We start from the raw sequence: 18,596 nt of genomic DNA on the forward strand, positions 1-18,596 counted from the left end.
AGTCACAGAACCTCTAAACTCTGCTTCCTTATCTGAAATACTAAGAACTACATGGTAGGGTGTGCGGTTTAAAATAAGCTAATGAAAACCAGGTAACTGGCCTAGCCCTAGCTGGCATTGTCACCCCCCACCACCACTATCATCATTCTTGTTTTACAGGGGAAAACTAATACTTAAAAGATTAAAATACCGGGCTGGAGATGTGGCTCAAACGGTAATGCGCTCGCCTGGCATGCCTGCAGCCCGGGTTCAATCCTCAGCACCACATTACAAACAAAGATGTTGTGTCCTCCGAAAACTAAAAAATAAAATATTAAAATTAAAAAAAAAAAAGATTAAAATAGGGCTGGGGCTGGGGCTCCGGGGTAGAGCGCTTGCCTAGCACATGCGAGGCTCTGGGTTCTATCCTCTGCACCACATATAAATAAATAAAATAAAGGTATGTGTCCAACTACAACTACAGAATAAATATTTTTAAAAAGAGATTAAAATAATTTGCTCAGGATGATATAGGTAGAAAATTGCCAACACATAATTAAATCTAGTTCTGTCTTCCTCCAAAGTCAGGGCTATAAATCGCTATTTTAGAAAACCACCTTCTCCTAACACTTGCTTTTCACCTTTCCGTCCAAGAACGCATCTACTCTCACTTCACCTTTGACCAACACGTCAGGCCCTCTCTGAAGTCCTTGCTTCTACGTATGCTTTTTCCTTCTCTAAGAATAGAATGGGCATCCTCCCTCTCTCCCTAACTTCCAGAATTCCTTAAAACCTAACTTATAATCTACCTCTTCAGTGCACGCCTCACCATCATTTCCTTGAGGTAGAGTTAGTCACACCTTGTCTAGTACCTGAAACAGTGGAAGACTCAACAAAAACTTACTAAGCCTACTAAATTTATCTAGTAAATAAACTCTCTTGTCAGAAAACTACAGTTTATTTTGATCCACTGCAGCCAGGATTGGAGCAATGCCTGGCCTGTGTGCTGTGTGCACTCTTGTCTGGGTCCTGGGATTACAGAGGAACATAAAGCAGTCTCTCCCATGGAAAGTGCAGTCTAGTAATAAAGATAGACGTGCAGTCGTGATTATGACACGGTGTGGCAAATGCAGGCTTATTCAAGAGTATGCTCAATGTCTGAGGTGGAGGTGGAAGCTGTGGGAGGCATCAGTGGTCGGGCCAGCAGTATCAGGAAAGACTTCCCAGAGGCGCAGATGTCTGAGCTTCAGTTTGAAAGAACTGTGCAAAGCAGACAGTAGTCGATGGGCACCACAGAGACGAACAGTGTATGGTTTGGCTTACAGCAATAAGACAGCGTGATGCATTTGGGAGGTCATGTAGAGGTCAGTGTGGCTAACAATGTGCAGAAAAGGGAAAAAGCTAGACACGGCCTTAGGCAGAGGAGGAGGCAGGAGCCAAGTCCTCAAAGGCTTTATATTATCCGCTGAGGAGTTTGAAGGCCCACCTTCTCTGGACTCCCCCAGAGCCCTTTGAACAGAGAGGGCATCCAAGCCAGCTGCTCAGGTTCTGAAAGCCACTGATGAGTTTCAAACAAGAAGAGGGCTTGACAAGATCAGCATGCGTTTCAGAAAGACAAGCTGTGGTGTGGAGGGTGGATTAGAAAGCGTCCAATCAGAAATGATGCCAGTCACCCTAGGAGGAAATGAAACATGTAAGGGCCTGAGCTAAGACAGGCCCGTGAGAGTGCAGGGAGAGCCTGGCATGAGGCCTGTGCCCACCCTCCCAGGGAGCCAGTACGGGAGGGTCTCAAGGTTTAGGACAAGGCAGAGATCATGAGTACAACCTGGGATGTTGGGTGTAGGCCGCTGCCAGGCGTCCCCAGGTATGCGCAGGTTGGAGTCAGGAGAAGGCAGCACCAGTAACTCTTGGAAGGCAGAAGGGCTGGAGCCAAGAGCACAGCTGAGATCAGGAAAGGAGAGAGCATGGAGTGAAAGGAAGGACCTGGCTTTTGCAGATTGGGCAAGGGGCAGAGAGGAATGGAGGTAAGTTCAGAGAAGACAGAAAATACCTAGGGGGTGAGTTTCATGGAAACCTAAGAAATGAGGATTTAGGAAGAAGGAATGAACCGTCCACAGCCTCCAACAGCATAGAGATCACAGAAGATGAGGTCTAAAAGCCATCTTCAGTCTGGCAGGCTGGCACGGACCTGAAATCTCAGGGACTAGGAAGCTTGAAGCAGGAGGATGGCAAGTTCAAGGCCAGCCTCCAAAACTTAGCAAGCCCCTGTCTCAAAAAGAAAAATAAATTTTTAAAAAAAGAACTAGGGCTATAGCTCAGTGATAAAGTGTTCCTGGGTTCAATTCCCAGTACCAAAAAATAAAAAGGATAAGCCCTCAGGGCTTCATGATTCATTGGTAACTGTGGATAGTTCCCATGGGAGGTGGCAGCAGGAACCAGACTGCAGTGGTGTGTGGCTGAGAAAAGGGAAAACAGAGACTGGAGCCAGGGTGGGATGCAGTAACAAGAGGGCGGGTGTTAAGGATGAGAAGAAGAAGCTGGTAAAGTAGGAGACGGTGACAGATAATGAGGGACCAGCATGCCTACATTTTCTTCATGAATTTGGCTATTTGATTTATGAAGAATTTTCGAAAATAACATGAAAAAACTAAGAGGGCACAACAGATTCCTCTTGTCTTTACTCCCAGTACTATTATAAACCCTGTGGTGCAGTCCTGATTGTAATTTCAGGTGACCTAATTATTCATAAGCAGCTAGACCCCTCCCAGGTTCCTCCCAGAGGAGCCGGGAAACACGCATACCATCCCACTGACATCACTACACATTTTATTTAGATTGTTTTGGGAGGAATAACTAAGGACTTGTTCCCATGGCTGTGGCATTTTTTTTTCTTTTCAAAAACTTGTCTACAACCCAGGTGCTGATCTAGACTGTGAATACCGCAGACTTCCCTACCCTCTTGGACTCTGTGTCTGCAGACAAAATGCAATAAAGATGATAAATAAGCAGATTATGTATTATGTTAGAAGGCCATGCTTGCGGCTAAAAGTCTGTAGACTTTTATACCCTGTAAAAAAGATCGGTTTAGGACTGGGGTTGTGGCTCAGTGGAAGAGCTCTCACCTAGCACGTGCAAGGCCCTGGGTTCGATCCTCAGCACCACATAAAAATAAATAAATAAAATAAAGGTATTGTGTCCAACTACAACTGAAAAATAAATTTTAAAAAAAGATAGGTGTAAAGATAGATATTTTTTAATTGCTATGCACCTTGGTACATGTCTGTAATCCCAGCTACTCAGGAAGCTGAGGCAGGAGGATCACAAGCCAGCCTCCTGAGGCCAGCCTCAGCAACTTGGAGGCCTTCAATAAATAAATAAATAAATTATAAATAAATAAGTCCAAATACAAAAATAAAATATGTATTTTTCAATGATACTTTTTCTCTGATCGGATTTTTTCCCCTCTCCAAAATACCGGTCTTTTCTAGTGGAGCTTAAGTAGTTCTGCCATAAAACTGTCCTGAATCTTTGCAACCAGCTGTCATTTTCCTCCACTAAACCCTCAAAGTTTAGTGCCTTTCTGAAGTCATTTGTCACTTTCTCCCTTGCCATAGAGTTACTTGCTGGCATAGTATCAGAGTCTCCTTCCCGGGATCAGGAACCATGATTCTAGTCTTGGCAATCTCCATCATGCCTAGCATGGAGGCTCATACTTGAAAATGCCCAGTACATGGGAATAAAGGAACACACTCGTTGGATAAGACTCTAAGTCTGTATCGTCATAGTCAATAGCATCAGATGTGATACCTAAGCTTGAAACTAAGGATGTTTTGGATTTTTTTTGGCGCGGGGGGGGGGGGTAGGTACTGGACATGAAACTCAGGAACACTTGACTACTGAGCCACATCCCCAGCCCTATTTTTGTATTTTATTTAGAGACAGGCTCTCACAGAGTTGCTTAGCACCTCCTTGCTGAGGCTGGCTTTGAACTCACCATCCTCCCGCCTCAGCCTCCAGAACCGCTGGGATTACAGGCATGCGCCACCACACCCAGTCATTTTGAGATTTTAATCCATATAAAACAGCAGCTTTGTGCTGTCTGATTATTGTGGCACATTATTCTTCTTCAAAATGGAAAATAATAATTTTAGTTGGAGGAAAAGGGCCAAGTCAATTAGAGTTGCAATTTGAGGGATCTAGTGTGTTATCTTGGTGTCATTCCTGGCATCTGTGTCGTTCCGTTCAGCAGTCATGAGCGCTGCTGGCGAGGTTGTGTCACACTGGATCACAGCACTTGCACAAGACCAGGCTTGCCAGCTTCCTCCTTTGGATAAAGCTATTTCTTGGAGACAAGCGGAGCCTCGTACATAAACGCAAAGCTGTGCTTCTTTCTCTGTGGACTGCTTATTCAGATTATAACATTAAATGCTGCCAGCAGTGAAACAGTGCAGACATGTCAACAGAGAGAATGATGGGGAAGTGGCCCAGCTGGATGAGGAGCTTTTGACCTTGGTGCACCTTGTTCCCAAGGTGAAGTGCAGCCCTTGTCAGACACCTTCCATGCTCTGGGCATTTTTCAGGTAGACTCCCCAAGCTGGGTTTCTTCCTCTTGGGGGTCCACATCTCACTTTTTAACAATTGATGTTTCATAGAAGACACTTTGTAAATCACTGGGTTATTGGAAAGAGAATGATCACTGTCAGAATAACCCTAATCACCACTGGTCAGGGGCCTGCTGGTGTCAGGCACTGTGCTGAGCCGGCTATATATGTGATGAGTGTATCTTCTAGTCTTCACAACAGTCCAGTGTGTGCAAGGGGGGCCCCGTTGTACACATGAGTAAACTGGAGAGCGGAGAGGTTGGATTACTAGCCGAGAGTCACGGGCGGCTATTAACGCAATGGAACTAGAACCCAAATACACATCCTTCTGCCTCCAGGTCCCTTGTTTGTCCAAGGGACAAATAAGCCCTCTTCCACTAGCAGTGTTCTTGAACTCCTGAGGCCTCCCATCTCACTCCATTTTTACCAAGCCTGTCCTTTCCCCATGGTGCAGTGCCACTTTCCCACACAGAGCAACAGACATGAAATGACAGGTGTGAGAACAAGCTTTGTTGTTTTTTTTTCATTTTTGTCACGTTGGGGAGCTATTGTATGTGCACATGTTTTCAGTAAATGGAAAGCATTGTTTAATCATTAAGATGGTGTTCATATTTTAATTTGTTTGGTGGAATAATAACATAACAGCTCTCCACCGCAATTCTCTTTAGAGGTAAGCCAGCGGTTCCCCACAACACACCCGAACGGGCGTCAGATCATGCTCACCTACCTGCTGCCCTGGCTGCACAACATCGAGCTGGTGGACAGCAGGCTCCTCCTCCCTGGGTCAAGCCCCAGCAGCCCCGAGGACGAAGTCAAGGACCGAGAAGGAGAAGTGACAGCCCCTCATGGGCTGAAAGGGAATGGCTGGGGCTCTCCAGAAGCCACATCACTGGTCCTCAATAACCTCATGTACATGACAGCCAAGGTAAACTCAAGTCACATGGCTCCATCTTCAGAAAAAGCAAACCCTTGTGCAAACCTATTTATCCTTTAAAAATCACACAGAAGGAATGGACAGTGGTGCTGGCCACACAAGAGCATAAATGATGTCACTAAACTCCACACATAAAAATGATACATTGAGGGCAGGGGAAGATAGCTTTGTGGTAGAGAGTTTTCCTAACATATGGGAAGCCCTGGGTTCAGTCCCCAGCATCACACACACAAAAACCAAGGTTATAATGGCAAACTTTATATTTTACTGCAATTGAAAAAATAATAAGAAGCCTAACATTTTTTAAAGTTGATGTCCATAGGTATTGGAGGTGAATGATTTCTGCATTATCAATTTCTCTCCCCTGGAAAACAAATGACATCTTTCTGATAAACAGCCGTTTCCCTTTCTTACTATTTTTGAGATGGCCATGACCTTCAAAACCACTTTGCCTCAAATGTTCTTCCCACGTCACGAGGGCTGTTTCTTATTTTGTTTGTTACAGTACGGAGATGAAGTTCCTGGGCCAGAAATGGAAAATGCCTGGAATGCGCTCGCCAACAACGAGAAATGGAGCAACAACCTGAGGATCACACTGCAGTTCCTGATCAGCCTGTGCGGGGTTAGCAGTGACACGGTTCTCCTACCCTATGTAAGTGTGTCTCGGGCTCTCGGGAGGCATCATTGCTGCTGGGGCTTCCGTGTACAATTTGCGAGCCAAAATGTGCTCCCGGCTCCAACTAAAATAGAAATGTGCAGTTTTGCCCGTCACACTCATCTCCTGAGAGCTCTTCCAGATACTGCATGAAAGTTCCTTTAGCCCCCAAGACACAGGCCACACGTGCCAGTGACAACTGTCAAGCCCTCACTCTAAGCCTTGGGACACAGACCTGTGAATTAAGGAGCAAATATTTTTCTAACAGTTACCAAAAGCTGCCTTCTACAGACATTAGTGCCAGCATGTGAGAGACACTGGGTGCTCTCAAAACAGAATTAAAATACAGAGAATCCTGGTTTTTCTCTTCAAATTCAGGTGGTAGGAGAGAGAAACAAGTAAAGCTGTCTGATACTTGCTATTTATATCAGAAGGAGATGGGATCAACAGAAGGACAGCATTTTAAAATGCAAGCTCACTCGGCATTTCCATACCAGTTGCTTTTGCAAAAGAGTTGATTTCTCCCTGCAGTTTGACTCATATAAGCCTCGTAACAGCACACTCGCTTCAGGCTGGACCATGAGGTCTACAGCAATGCAGAGCATTGAATCCAGAGATATTTTTAAGATTTTAAACTACACTGGGCATGGTGGCACTCGCCTATAATCCTAGCCATTCTGGAGCCTGATGCAGGAGGATTGCAAATTCAAGGCCAGCTAAAAGTCATTTGTTTCTAGGGGAGAGAAAAATAGAAAGGGACCGGATTCCTTTTTAAACAAAAATAGCTAGCAGTTCCCCCCACACACACACACAGTTTGTATAAATAAAATTCTTTCTGAAGATAGGACCTTTGATGACAAGTTGGAAGCTTAGATTGAATCAATGTGCCCAGAGGGTAACTTTAAAAAATTAAACCATTAGAAAAGGTAAGGCCTTCAACACACACAGTCCTAATAGCCCACGTGGCAAGGTGAATTCTAACCCCACCTGGATTAGCCTAGGAGAGCACCAAGATTACCCTGGGGCTGATGGCACCCGGATGGTGGCGTGGGTTACCAGCCTGCAATTTTTGTGGACTAGGTTCTGGAAAGCATCTCTTGTTTCTTTTCTTCCTCTCAGATTAAAAAGGTGGCCATATACCTATGCCGCAATAACACCATTCAAACCATGGAAGAACTTCTTTTTGAGCTGCAGCAGACTGAGCCCGTGAACCCCATTGTCCAGCACTGTGACAACCCGCCCTTCTACCGCTTCACCGCCAGCAGCAAGGCCTCCGCAGCCGCTTCCGGTAAGGACCAGGGACCTGGGCCGACTTCTTGTCCTGGGTCTCTGGAATTTTCTTTTGGCGGAGCCTTAAAAGTGTGTGAATATGTATCTGTGGCTTTTTCTTATTCCTGTATATACATTCACTTAAGAGACTTGAAAATAGCTTTTTACTTTACGCTGATTTCAAGAAGAGCCCTGAAATCACTGAGGAGTCTCTTCTGGACCTTCCTATTTGTATCTATGGGATTCCTGTTGTTAACCTTGTCCCAGGACTGACTAAAACGCCTACAACAGTACAGGTTGTGCAAACCTAATCCCAAAATCCAAAACACTATTCAATCTGAAACGTTTTGAGCACTGACCTGATGCCACAGGTCCAATGGTTGAATGTACATGAACTTTGTTTCTGACATAAAATTATTTAAAATGTATGAAATTAGGCTGTGTGCATAAGATGTATGAAGCATGAATGAATTTCATGTTTAGACTGGAGCTCTATCCCCACCATATCTCACTGCATGTATGCAAATATTCTAAAATCTTTTAAAAATCCAAATTTGGAAATAATTCTGGTTCCAAGCATTTTTGATAAAGATACTCAACCTGTATTATCGCTTTCAGTAATAGGTATCAGCATCATTTCATTAAACACATGCCTTCCTCCTCCCCAGTGGCCCATTCCCTCTCTTTGCCCTCTTTGCTGCCAGAGCAGTTCTTGCAGAGAAGTGTCAGCTTAGGAATCAGAAGCTCTGGCTACTTGAACTTGCTTTCCTAGCATTGGTCAAATAACTCCAGAAACACTAAAACAACTTACAGCAGGGCCAGCTGCTATAAATAAGCTCATTTCCAAGTGGCCAGGAGAATAGGTTCCAAGAATGTTGCAGCCTCACTTTACAAGGGAGTTAAGGAATCTGGTTTGACCATAACAGATGTCTAGGATTCTCCTGTTTCAGTGGTGCCCGCTTAAAAGGTTGTTTAGAATGTCTGAGATTGTACAAAAGATGTGAGGAATCTTGCAAACAGGGATTTTTACAGGAAATCCGTTCCTAAAATTAACCGAGACTTGAGCTTGACTCCTCTGCATGTGTCTTTTTCTAAGCGTCTTTCTTCTAATCCCATCTACAGGAACCACCTCCAGCAGCAATACAGTGGTCGCTGGCCAGGACAGTTTCCCAGATGCCGAGGAGAGCAAGATATTGAAAGAATCTGATGAAAGGTTGGTGCACAAATCTGGCCTAACACCCAACATAACTTTCAGCAGTAGCCGGTACAAAGGCATCAGTAACAGTTTGTGAGGTTTCCTAAATCTCACAGGCACACAAAAGTCCTCCTTTATTCTTAGAACACAGACTAACTTTCTAATTCTGTCCTGTAGATCCCTGAAGTTAACAATTTTTCCCTATACAAAGTCAGAGAACAGAAAGATAAAGAGGAGACAGTTTTGGTAGCTGATTCCCACTTACCTCAGGGCTTCATAAAAAACACCAGTCATTCTGCTAATGGGTAAAACCATCTAGAATTACAGGGGATTTGTCGTGTGAAATTTTCAAATCTGATTACTAAATAATTTCTTAGAGTAGTTGTCTTGAGGTGGGTTTTATAAAATATCATTGTATTTATCAGCTTTTTGTGACTATTAGGAAATATCGGAGGCTGACTAACTTATGAGGAAAAGAGGTTTATTTAGCTCAGGTTTGGAGGCTTTAACCCCAAACCATATGACACAGATTCCAGCAATGGCCCTGTTGGCTACATCACATTGTGGTGGGAGCATGTGTGTCTGTGTGGTCTCTGTTTCTTCTTATTCAGCTACAAGGATTCAACCATGAGAGCTCCACTGTTATTACCTTGCCTAACCTAACTATTTTCCAAGGACACTACATCATATGGGATTAAGTTTCACCCTCTTAATACCATTTACATAAGACTGGTAATTAAGTTCTTATGAGTTTAGGGGGACAAACGTATTCAAACCATAGTAGTAATCATTCTTTTACCCTTACTTTACTGTGATAACATCTCAATTGACCAAGAACCCTGTCTTTTCCTGCTAGGCAAAGTCTCCATTCCCTTCACCACCACGCTGGTGGTATTTTCGTACCTACACACTTGTCCTCAGATTGCCTGTGAAACTGCTCTGAGTAAATAAAACCTGAATTGCTCCTCCCTGCAGATTGTAAACAGCAGGGAGGGAAAACAGGATAGAGACTCCTATTAAAAAAAACAAGAACTAGGAGGACACTCATGGTGTTGAAAACTCCTTTAGCTGAGCAAGTAAAAGGTGATGAGGCAGCCCTTTCATTGAAAAATTAATAGTGAGGATGGAACACAAATTCACATTGAAGAAAATGTAAGGGATCAAATAAAGAAAATAATTCACTTCGCCCCAAATGCGCCAGGATATTTCCTGACTGTCTTCGGGATTTCACCCTGTGCCCTAGAGCAGAGGTGAAGTAGAAGCTTCTCTGTGATGGGCATCTCCCTCTCGAGTTCTGAGGGCATCCTCTCTCCCTCTCAGTCAGGCATTTACCAAGTCCCTTACTCAACTAGGAGGAGAGTGGCCTTTGGGCGGACGCTCATCTGTATGGACCTTGCTTCAGGCTAATTCCAAACCCTGTGGGTCATGAAGTATAGATCTTATCCTTCATAGTTCTCCAGTAGAAACCTGTCTTTCTCCAAAATGCATGAAAGTTTTGATATTCCATTCATCGGTGACAGAATAGAGTTCCTAATTAGCATTTTTAATCCATGTTTATTAGTACCTTCTTTGCCTCATGGTAGAAAGCACAATATTTCTCTAAAGATATCTCTACTCTATACTGGTATGTAAATTCTTAATTATTTATCATCTAGACTGAGTTTCCCATCTTAATTTTATTTTGGGTAGAAAGTTGATATACTTTAATATATTAACATCTCATTACAAAGAAAGACCTCTGTAGGTCCGGTGATCTGCATGTGAGTTGTTTTTGTTGTTGTTGTTGTTTGTGGTGGCCCTTAAAATAAAGAAGTAAGTTATCTGTATAATATCAAGATCAGAGAGTATTTTTAAGAAAGGTTGTCTAGCCTGGTGTAGTGGTGCAAGCCTATAATCCCAGCAATTTAGGAGGCTGAGGCAGGAGGATCCCAAGTTCAAAGACAGTCTCAGCAATTTAGCTAGGCCCCAATCAACTTAGCAAGAACCTACCTCAAAAAACAAACAAACAAAAAAAAAAACACAAAGAGGTAAAGCACCCCTAAGTTCTATCCCTAGTACAAAAAAAAAAAAAAAAAAAAAGTCCTGGCTAAAGCTCCACTGATATATATATATATATAATTATATGCACTAAAAATAAATAATGTTTTTTTTAAATTCTGAGAAAAGCTACAAGTTAACATTAACCTACCCTAAGGCCCCCCAATAGCCAAAGTAAAAAATAAATAAATGAATAAATAAATAAATAAAATATATATGCATATATATAAAATTTTATAACTTTCAGTATTTTGTTCATAAAAGAAACTATTCACCAAACCATTCACGAAAAATTACTAACAGAAATTATCCCAAGAAAGAGTTATCATGTATTTTACTTTTTTGGACATCAAAATTAACATGTCTTATTAAAATTGAATTTTATATCAATTTTTTAAATATACCAAAGCAATCTTCATAAATATTTTTAATGTAACCACCCTTCATAAGGGCCTATTTTATAAATTTATAGTTTTATGAGGATTTTTCATAGGGAACTAAAGAAATAAACTTTAATTATATAATTTTTTTCTGAGCTTTGTTGATATAGGGCTGGAGAATCTGTAATGCAAATTGACAGTGATTTGGTTGAGTTTTTTGGTTTGTTCTCCTGCTGGGAATCAAACCCAGGGTCTCATTCACGCTAAACGCACACTCTGTCCCTGAAGTACACCCCAGCCCCAAGTGACAATGCTAACCAGCCTTAGCATCCGTTGATATCAAGACAGCTGCCTAGGTGTTCATTTGAGCCAAGTCAGCAAGAGAAAACTCAGGGAAACATTTTATCCTTTTAGTTTTTCTCTTATCAGGCTGTGTTCACGGTATACATTTTAAGATATGAACCTTTGATGTGAAAGGATTAGTCAGTCAGCCTGGTCCTTCAAATTCCTCTATGTCCCAAATCCAAAATTCGTTTCCCCAACCCAGAAAGGCAAAGAGAAGTAGATTCCTCTCTGGGGAGTCAGGTTTTTCTTTTCTTTTGCCAAGGAGACCTTTGCTGCTCTGTGGCTTCAGTCAAGAGAACAGTCTGGAAGGGGCTTGCTCCTCCCCTTCACCCTACTTAAGGCCCCTTTAGAGCTTTCTCAATAAGAAAAAGAGAAGCATTGCCATCCACTCTTTACTTCTTCCCCGCCTGGCCCTCAGAGCAGTTCTACATCCTGCACACTGTGGGCTGTAGTTCATCAGTCGCCGAGTGCCACGGAGCTCCCCACCCAGCAGAAACCTCCAGATGTGGCATGATTTTTCCAACCTACTTTCGTCCCTTGCTGAATGGTGCCTGGGCTCAGCATCCATTTTTTATAACACCACATTTATCAGCATAAATGTGATCAAGGAACTGCTTCAGAAGGTGATACATCTGTCACTCTTCTAATTTCATAAGTACCCATCTGATTTAGACTGTTTCATGGTCTAATTCATATGAAACAAAGCAGATGTCCCAGATATTCTTTTATGGGTTCACAAAGTAATAGCACAAGCGATACGACTGTGAAGAACGTTTGAAGTCATCTAGGAGTATATGACAGCATCGGGAAGGCAAATCCTAAGAAATGAAGAAAACCAAAGTAATTAAGTCCATTACAATTCTTCACTCTAGCAAATCCAAACTATTGGTGGAATATTCCAAGGTTTTACACCTGGGAGAAGGTACATAGTTAGTGGCACATTCGGTGCATTTTCCTGAACCCTTCCTGTTTCTTCACACCCCATAAGGACAGCTACCTCCTGCCTCTTCCAGTGTTCCAGAGGGAAATAAGTGCTGATCTGTTGTCACCCAGGTTAGAACACAGGTCAGTAATGTAGACAGACTCACCTATTTTGGCAAGTATCTCCTGCTTTTTTTTAAATGTGGCCCTTTGGCTATATATGTTAAGTGGGTAGAACTTGCTATGTATTATTTAATGTTAAATAAATACAGACATACCATTTCAGACTGGGGGGTGGAGCTTTGTGGTTGAGCATTTGCCTAGCACGTGTGATGCCTTGGGTTTGATCCCCAGCACTCAAAAAAAAAAACAAAAAAAAACAGAAGAACACTTGCACACAAGTGCATACGTACCATTTTGCTCTTATTTTGCCCTTATTTCCCCTAAGCCACACCCTGGCCCTATCATCTTGGGATGATAAATATGATAAATATGATAAATATGCTATTGATTTGAATGGTTTTGTTGGTCCTTTGCCAAGACAAGGAAATTCTAGAAATCCAAGGGAGAGCATAATAACATGTTATAGCTAGAGAGTGTCTCACAGTCTCATGTCTTTTTTTTTATTATTCCCCACACAACCCCAATAAAATAAAAGATAAAACACCATTATTATTCCATTTTAGCAATTATGGAAACAAGGTTCCCAAAAAACAGAGCTAGTGAGAGAGAGCTGGTTTGTTTTTTTCAACATATTTTTATTATTAAATTACACATAGTAATTATATATATTTCTGGAGTGCAGTGTAATATTCTAATTCATGTATACAATGTAATAATCAGGCCAGGGAGATGTGCATATCCATCACCTCAAACAGAAGCTCAATATTAAAAAAAAAAAAAATTCCTGCCTTCTTGGAGGCAGCATGGCCCTCAAATGTCCCTGCACTGCCACCTCCCTGTGATTGACCCTAGATGACTCATTTAACCTCACTTGGCATCAGTTTCCTCATTTGTAAGTCAATAATATATATCTCAAAAGTGAGTAGAGCACTCGCCTAGCACATGAGAGGCTCTGGGTTTGATCCTCAGCACCACATAATAAATAAATAAATAAATAAAGATATTGTGTCCAACTACAACTAAAAAATAAATATTTTTTAAAAAGTGAGTAACCCAAATTAAATAAGGGATGTGTGTGAAGTTCTAGACTTCAACTATTTTTTTTCTTTTGATTATTTCAACAAGCCACAAAAGAAACCAGAGAGAAGAGTCCTTCTGATTCTATGATTATATTACAGATTCTAGTACCTTTTTCTAAAAATTCGTAGACTATGTTAAGGGAAGCTTTAAGTTGATATTTAGAACAAGATTTGTTCTGGAACTATTTTGTGTACTTCCAATTCTTCCCACTTTCATTTGTTCATTTAGCAAAAATTGTTGGCCACCCACCTTGTACCATGTTCTGTGAAGAGGGAGTCACATTCAACATCAGGCCCACTTTTGTCATTTTCTTTCAAATCAAGTGTTATGATTTTCTAGTTCAACTAAAATATTAACCATGAAATCGTTATCTTTTCAAGATTTGGGCTTTTGTTTGTGAGCAAAAGTGACCATTGGTCTCATGCGAGGGGAAAAGAAATGTTTTAGGTACGATCTTCATAATATTCCATTAAGAAAAGCATCATCATCGGAACCAGCTGCTAAAGAACCAACCACTAGATAATAGTATCTGCCATGAGCAACAGCACGTGTACACCCCTGTTGCTGTTTCTTAACAATTGTCCTTCTCTTTGAAGGTTTAGTAATGTCATCAGAGCCCACACCCGCCTAGAGTCAAGATACAGCAATAGCTCCGGAGGATCGTATGATGAGGATAAAAGTAAGTACCCACAGGCTGTGGGCTTCCAGACGGAAGGCAAGTGGTTGAAGAAAGGATGATGAGCATTTTGATTATTCTTGACCTAATTACTAAGAAGGACCCCAAATATTAAGCCGTCATTTAATCTAACTCTACAGAGAAGTATAGTCAGCATCTTAAATGTACAACAAACAAACCAACCCCAAGTGAAACAGTGGAGAAATCAAAATTGTAAAATTTCAAATCATTATACAATTTTTATATTCTTCGCATTTTTTTTTTTGATGACTCACAGTCTGGGAAAGGCTAGTAAAAAAAAATTGTCCCTTTAGAAGATGATTTTTGCAATACAGCTTTTCAACCTATCTTGGGACTAGACTTAACCTTTAAGTTCTGAGTGTGCACTTCCCCAGGATGGGATCTGATTTCACATTGAATCTCCCACTTGTGTGGCCTCAGTCACCAAGTAAAAACCTTCTAAGTTGGGAGACTTTCTTTGTACCTTGGGCAACTGGATAAACCAAAAACGTCATTGCATTCATTGACTTTATGTGTAAGGCCTAGACAGCTTGTGTTGATACAGAACAGGTGTAGAGTATCAGTTGGTCATGAGTTACAGAAATATCAGAACCAAAAAATCATTCCCAGTGTCGCTCAGGTATGATAGGGAAATCAGTGAACTCTTTGTGGGATTTGTTTTTCTATCTGAGTAGAAATCATAAGTATGGTGATATTTCATGAGTTGGATTCATCTAATCAGTGTTTAAGGACTTTATAGTTGTTTCTTGAATTGTTTTGTTTCTATGGGAAATGTACAGTCAGATCAGATACCACATTTCAACAGCCCTTACTTGACTTCCTAATGCATTGATTGCTCTAATTTAGATTACGTTTCAGCTGTGCCCCTATAAAAACTTTTTACTAGAACTATCAATAAGAGGTGAAATAAGGCTGTTTATATTTTCCTTCCCTTCTATTTCCCATCAGGGGACTGTACCACTGAACAGTTGGATCTGGGACCATAGATCACCGACATTAATTCCAGACAGGACCAGATTTTTACACAGGAGGGAAGGGGAGGGTAGTTCTAGAGAAATCAAAATGTTGCTTCAGAAGAGGTCTGGTTTACTGTGACAATATTCAGCAACTCAAAATCTGAGGACAGAAAAATTGAACTATGAAGAGTTTAAGGAGCCTAATGCCAACTCCTCCAGAATTTGACAGACACAATATAACTAAACCTACCACTGTGTGATAGTGAATTGACATGAGGAAACAGCTATACTTCGGCCAGTTAACACCTTTAAAGTGTATTTCTGTGTTTGGGGTAAAAGGCGTAGACTTTGGTAGAAATATTATAATAGATAACAATCATTTTGAAATTATAGCTTTAAAACCTCAAATTCCTTATGTTCATCAAAATAGAAGATTCCAGAAAGGTCATTGTAATAAAATGGGATAATATGTCATTTTATACATATAAACCCAGATCACTGACTTTAGGGGATCATCAGCACCACATACCAACAAAGGTGTTGTGTCCCTGAAAACTGAAAAATAAATATTAAAAAATTCTCTCTCTCTCTCTCAATGAATAAATATTAAAAAAAAAAAAAAAGATTAAAAATCCAGATAAGGCATAAAAAAGAAATCTAATGTTATCATATGGCCTCTATTTTACCTAGAAATATTCACAAATTAATTTTATCAGTATGAATAACATTTCGATGGTAAAATAATTTTGGTATAGAATTTGAATTCAGTTGTGTGTCAAACTATCATTCACATAATTAATGTTGTTGACCAGTTTCATGGCATAAAGTTTGGACACTGGGAGCTTATATGGTCTTTTATTTATCATAAGAGAAAATTAAATCAAGCTAAATATACAGATGTTCATCACAGGAAGCCCATAAAGTATATATTAAGATCCTTTCCCAGAGTGCTCAAGCAATAGTACTCTACTCTGGTTGTCTCATAGAAAGCAGTGGGTCTATTAGGACACAGATAATCTCAGGACTTTAGTCACTGGGACCTCATTGATGTACTTTTGGCTTTGGCTACATAACTGTGGACATGGAACATGCCACAGATAGGGAAAGGTCAGTAGATAGACTTAATCCCCAAACTGATGGCTGGGGGTCTGGTACACTAAATGTTGGCTACTTCCTCCCTGAATTCTCCAGGGATCAGCAGAGGTAGGAAAGCTCAAGAAGGGGTCAGGAGACACAGGGTGGCCCAGTGTTTGTCCAAAAGGTGCTTTATATTAAAATAAAATCTATACCCCCTTGGATAAAATGAACAAGCAAACTGAGGTAGACCTAGAACTGTAAAGGTATTACATAAGATTCCTTCTAGAAAATTTCTAAATATCTGGATTATTTTCAAGTTCATCTGCTACTGAATCTGGTTTTATAATAAGAGTACAAGTAGTTAAACTGGGTATTAGCTGAGTTATGATGGTTTAGACCTAACTGCAGAAAACCACTTTTAGGCCATTGTAATGTTGCACATTTTTGCTGACTGGTTATATATCTAAAGTCATCATTGAAACTAAAATATCCTTTCCTAACAGCAATCTCACAATTTTAATCCTTCAGCACTCTCCATTTTTTGCTCTCCTTTCAAGTTTTATTAAGGAATATCTACTGACATAGAAGTGCATTTTGTAACTAACTTATCCTGGTCGGTCATCCAGAAAGTTAATTTACTGAAAATGATACACTTTTAGATAATATACTGAAAGTTACAACTAAGATAAATTACTACTGCTCCTGCCTTAAATTTTTTGTAGATTCAAATTGTTGTGTCCAAAATCTCATGGCACAAGATTCTAAAGCTCCAGCTGCTCATTCGTGGGTTTGTTGGAAAGAGTTAACGATTACTTCCTAACTTTCCCCACAAAACCCCCTTAGCTCACATCCTGAAGAAGAAGTAGGGTATTCTTGATTCTAGTGCCTGTCCTTGTTGGGAGCCTCACTTGTCACAGTAAGAAGGATTCCCTCCACCAGTTCTGCTAACTGTTAAGCCAGTATCCCACTCTCGACCAGCAGCATTGAATCAACTACATTTGTGCACTTCATAATGATGGACCACATGATTTCATGCACCACATAATTTTGGTCAGTGACAGACCACATACACAATGGTGGCCATATCATACAGCCTCAGCATGTAGTAAGGCTGTACCATCCAGGATTGTGTAAGTACTCTCTGCTATTTGCACCATGACAAAATTGCCTAAGGACACTTTGCCCAGTGTGTCCTAGTCGTTGAGTCAGATTGCTGAGTCATATTCCTGGGTTAGGTATCACACAGCCCCCCGTGGAATAGCTCATCTGAAATGCCAAGGGCCTATATTGAGAGCATAATAAAAAATACTAACATGAAACTTGTTCCTATGCTTACCTGAAAGATACCGTTGATGAAGTTCCTTCATTCAGGGATAATTCTGGATCCCTGGCTACATGCCAGAGACTACTGGAGGAATAAGGGAAATGACAAGGAACAAGGTGAAGAAGGTCCCAAGCCTCCTGGAGCTTACTTGAGAGAAGCAGAGGCAGGCAGCGCTGGTAAATGGGGGATCCAGGCCAAGGGAAGAAAGCAGAAGCAGTGAGGGACAGAAAGTGGTCAAGGACACCCTCTGTGATAAGCTGGCATTTAGACCTGAATAAAGCATTGAGCAGCGCCATCGGGGGAAGAGCGTGCCAGGCATGGGGAAGAGTAGATCTGAGGCCCTGAGGCTGGCCTCATGTCAGAACAGCAGGGAATCCAGGATGCCTGGGGTGGGGTGGGGTGGGCAGTAGGACAGGGGTAGGAGATAAGCCCAGAGAGGAACAAGGGGACAATCGTCTCAGGCCTTAAAGGCAGTGGTGTGGCATCTGGATTTCATTCTGAGTGTAGCAGGGGAGCCACTAGCGAGTGTTGAGCAGGGTAAGGGCTGTGACCAGAGTTGCTTTAAAGGGATTACTGTGGCTGCTCTGTGGACTAGTGTAAAGGGACAGGAATGGAAGCAGGGAAATCATGGAGACCCAGTGTGAGAGAGGAGGGGGCTTAGATTCAGTGATGGGATGAGGACAGTGGTAGGAGGCTGGACACATTTTTTAAGTCAGAGCACTGACTTTGTTGATAATGACTGTCCTCAGTTTCCCCTCCATAAAGCGGGGATAATAATAAGTACCTATTGTTGGACTGTTAATTTGTTGAGTGCATAGAATACCGCCTGATGCCCAGTGACTCTGTGTTAGTTCCTAATGTTGTCATTGTTATAATTACTGTGGTCATAACCATGATTGTGAGCTGAATGTAGGATGTGAGAGGGAAGCCGGGGATAACTCTAAGGCTCTTGTCCTGACCAAACTGGAAACATGGATTGCATTTCACTGAGGTGGGGGAAATGGAGGAAAAGGAAATTTCCAT

The 18,596-nt window shown here is 41.4% G+C and overlaps 1 protein-coding gene across 8 annotated transcripts in view; it reads left to right on the top strand.

Annotated features, from left to right (window-relative positions):
• FRY (FRY microtubule binding protein) overlaps positions 1-18,596 on the top strand; it is a gene marked incomplete at its 5' end in the record, with an annotated part of 420,839 nt that overhangs the window by 338,331 nt on the left and 63,912 nt on the right. For all 8 annotated transcript variants that reach the window (XM_081286098.1, XM_081286096.1, XM_081286091.1 and 5 more), the window contains 5 exons: positions 5,249-5,505; positions 6,020-6,166; positions 7,289-7,457; positions 8,561-8,651; positions 14,116-14,198. In XM_081286098.1, coding sequence (XP_081142224.1) covers positions 5,249-5,505; positions 6,020-6,166; positions 7,289-7,457; positions 8,561-8,651; positions 14,116-14,198 — 747 coding nt within the window. The remainder of the gene's footprint in view (positions 1-5,248; positions 5,506-6,019; positions 6,167-7,288; positions 7,458-8,560; positions 8,652-14,115; positions 14,199-18,596) is intronic.

The sequence above is a fragment of the Spermophilus citellus genome (assembly GCF_964194105.1).
Source record: "Spermophilus citellus genome assembly, chromosome: 1".
NCBI lineage: Eukaryota > Metazoa > Chordata > Mammalia > Rodentia > Sciuridae > Spermophilus > Spermophilus citellus.